This window comes from Hyaena hyaena, unplaced genomic scaffold, assembly GCF_003009895.1.
Source record: "Hyaena hyaena isolate Hyena2069 unplaced genomic scaffold, ASM300989v1 scaffold_1365, whole genome shotgun sequence".
In the NCBI taxonomy this organism is placed as follows: Eukaryota; Metazoa; Chordata; class Mammalia; order Carnivora; family Hyaenidae; genus Hyaena; species Hyaena hyaena.
In genome coordinates, this window is record NW_024081994.1 from 386927 (window position 1) to 390211 (window position 3285).

At 38.6% G+C, this 3285-nt stretch overlaps 1 protein-coding gene across 1 annotated transcript; it reads right to left on the minus strand.

The window, feature by feature from the left end:
• Positions 1–376: 376 nt before the first annotated feature.
• Positions 377–1315, minus strand: LOC120225261 (olfactory receptor 5M8). The gene has a single exon (XM_039223513.1). It carries the CDS (start codon positions 1310–1312, stop codon positions 377–379), a length of 936 nt encoding a protein of 311 aa, XP_039079444.1. The 5' UTR covers positions 1313–1315.
• Positions 1316–3285: the final 1970 nt, after the last annotated feature.

Consider the following 3285-nt stretch of genomic DNA (forward strand, 5'->3'; position numbering starts at 1 on the left):
ATTTCTCACAATTAAATGCTCAACTGAGAAGTGACACACATGAAATCCAATGAATTCTAATAAAAATCACTGTCCAGAATAGTCACACTTTTCTACTCAAGCCCAAACCAGAAAACATGTAATGCTATCATGTGCACAAAAGGCAAAGAAATTTATATAACTACTAAGCAAAATGAATGGCAAACATAAACACACAAACTTCTGCAATGAAAATTTTACTTTTTTGCTTATATTTTTTTTAATTATTAAAACTTTTGAAAATGCAATATTCCCCTTTTACTGTACCATATTTCTCATTTCATCATCAGTTACTTCCTGCAACTTCAGAAAAAGCAGTTTAGGAAAAGATTGCAACCCAAAAGAATAGTTCTAGCTTTTAAGAAAATCTTTTCTTCCTGATCAACTCTTTGGTTAATGCTTCTTTCACATCTTTATTCCTAAGGCTATAAATCATGGGGTTCAACATGGGAATTATCGTTGTGTAAAATACAGCAACCATTTTCCCCTCTTCCACAGACTCTTCTGAAGGGGGCCTGAGATACATGAAGAAAAGAGTTGCATAGAAGATGGTGACAGCTGTCAGATGGGAGCCACACGTAGAGAAAGCTTTGTGCCTGCCTTCTGTGGAACGAATCCTCAGGATAGCAGGAAAAATATAAAGGTAGGAAATCAGGATGATGAGGAGAGAAAAGGAAAGGTTACATCCAGCCACAACGAACATGGACAGCTCTTTGTTGTAAGTGTCAGAACAAGCCAGCTTAATGAGTGGTGGGTCAGCACAGTAGAAGTGGTTAATTTCATTGGGGCCACAGAAGGCTAGGTTGTAAGTCCGCATGGTTTCCATGAGGCCGGTGAGTGCTCCGTACACATAAGGGCCCGTGATGAGGGATGTGCACACACTCTTGGACATCTTGCTGCCATAAAGCAGAGGGTTGCAGATGGCCATGTACCGATCAAAGGCCATCACAGCCAGGATGTAGATCTCCACGCTGACCAAGGCAATGAAAAAGTAACACTGCACTAGACACGCAGGATAAGAAATGGTTTTCTTCTCTGACAAGAGACTCTCCAGCATCTTTGGGGTCACGTTGGAAGAGAAGCACAGATCCACAAAGGATAAGTGGCTCAAGAAAAAGTACATGGGTTTGTGCAGCCGGGCATGGACCTGGATGACTACAATCATGCCAAGATTCCCTGCGACTGTGACCACGTAAATAGCCAGAAACAGCACAAAGAGGAGAATCTGCAATTCCAGGCGACTGGTCAATCCAAGGAGAATGAACTCACTCACTGCGGTGAAATTTCTTCTCATAATTTCCTTCAAGGGGACATGAGAACTTTAGAACAGTGCAGAAGTTTTTTTAAGGTAAAAAATAATATTTTCTTACATCATCATTTTGAGTTTTTTACATGTTTTTTCTTTCCCTTTCTATGACTTTTTGTCTCAAGAGACACTAGAAATAGTGGTTTAATGGGAAAGTATCCAAGTAAGTGTTAGAAAACACACTTATACCTTGGGGTCCCAGTCACTAGTGGGCTCAAGTCTTTTTCTTTGATAAATATTCCTCTTATTTCTCTTTGTCCATTTACCATTTTGGTTTATGTCAAGACATTTCTTATTCATCTGCATTTCTATTTTGTCTATTTTCAATATTTTACTTAACTTCACATCATTTTTTTATCCCAGATTTTGCTTGTCAGTGCCAATAAATATCTACCACTTAACTAAATGAATTTATGCAATAATATAAATACTGGTTGAGAACTTTGTACCATAAGTTCTTTTCTGGTTACAATTATTTCTTCCTGACCCTGCCACATTAACTCCTTCGCTCCTTTGTAAAAGGAAACTAAGGGATAAATTCATATATGCATCTTCATTCATTCTTTGTAAGATATAAGAACTCAATACTTCTATTTTAGAATGACTAGACAGTAGTTTGGGGGAAAATGGAAGAAAAGGTAAAGCTTTCAAAAGTTGAGTGATTGTAAAATTTTTACCATGTAAAATATAATATATATATATATATATATAATATAATGTTATTATATTATATATAATATAGTGCACAGGAAAGCTTTCAAAAGTCTTTTAAGGTTTTTCCAGTCAATTCAATGTTTGTAGAAGCTTTTTTCAGTCCATCAAATATGAATTAGACCAGAGAATGACTTGGACCATTATGTTTGTCTACATTTGAGAAAACAGACAGAAGAGCAAAATGATAGGCTAAACTGGAAAACAGTGTGGAGATTCCTCAAAAAATTAACAACAGAACTCCTTAATGACCCTGGAATAGCACTGCTAGGAATTTACACAAGGGATACAGGGGTGCTGATGCATAAGGGCATGTGTACCCCAATGTTCACAGCAGCACTCTCAACAATAGCCAAAACATGGAAACAGCCTATATGTCACCAACTGATGAATGGATCAAGAAGATGTGGTTTATCTATACAATGGAATACTACATGGCAATGAGAAAGAATGAAATCTGGCCATTTGTAGCAATGTGAATGGAACTTGAGGGTGTTATGCTAAGTGAAATTAGTCAGGCAGAGAAAGACAGATGCCATATGTTTTCACTCATATGTGGTTCAGGAGAAACTTAACAGAAGACCATGGGGAATGGGGAAGGGGAAAAAACAGTTGAGGAGAGGGAGGGGGGCAAACCATAAGAGATTCTTAAATACTGAGAACAAACTGGAGGTTGATGAGGAATGGGGGAAAGGGGGAAATAGGTGACAGGCATGGAGGAGAGCATTTGTTTGGATGAGCATTGGATGTTATATGGAAATCAACTTGACAATAAACTATATTTAAAAAATGATAGCCTAAAGTGCCCATCAACGAATGAATGGATCAAGAAAATGTGGTTTATCTATACGATGGAATACTACATGGCAATGAGAAAGAATGAAATCTGGCCATGTGTAGCAACATGGATGGAACTTGAGGGTGTTATGCTGAGCGAAATAAGTCCGGCGGAGAGGGACATCTACCATATGTTTGCACGTATAGGAGGATTAGGAGGAACTTAACAGAGGATCGTGGGGGAGAAGAAGGGGGGAAATAGTGGGGGAGAGGGAGAGAGCAAACCATGAGAGACTCTTGAATGCTGAGAACAAACTGAGGACTGATGAGTGTGTGGGGGGGAGGAGGGAGAGATGGACATGGAGGAGGGCACTTAAGGAGATGAGCACTGGATGTTGTATGGAAACCAACTTGACAATAAACTATTTGAAAAAAAATGATAGCATAGAGCCACAGACAGTTTTGAGACAGAC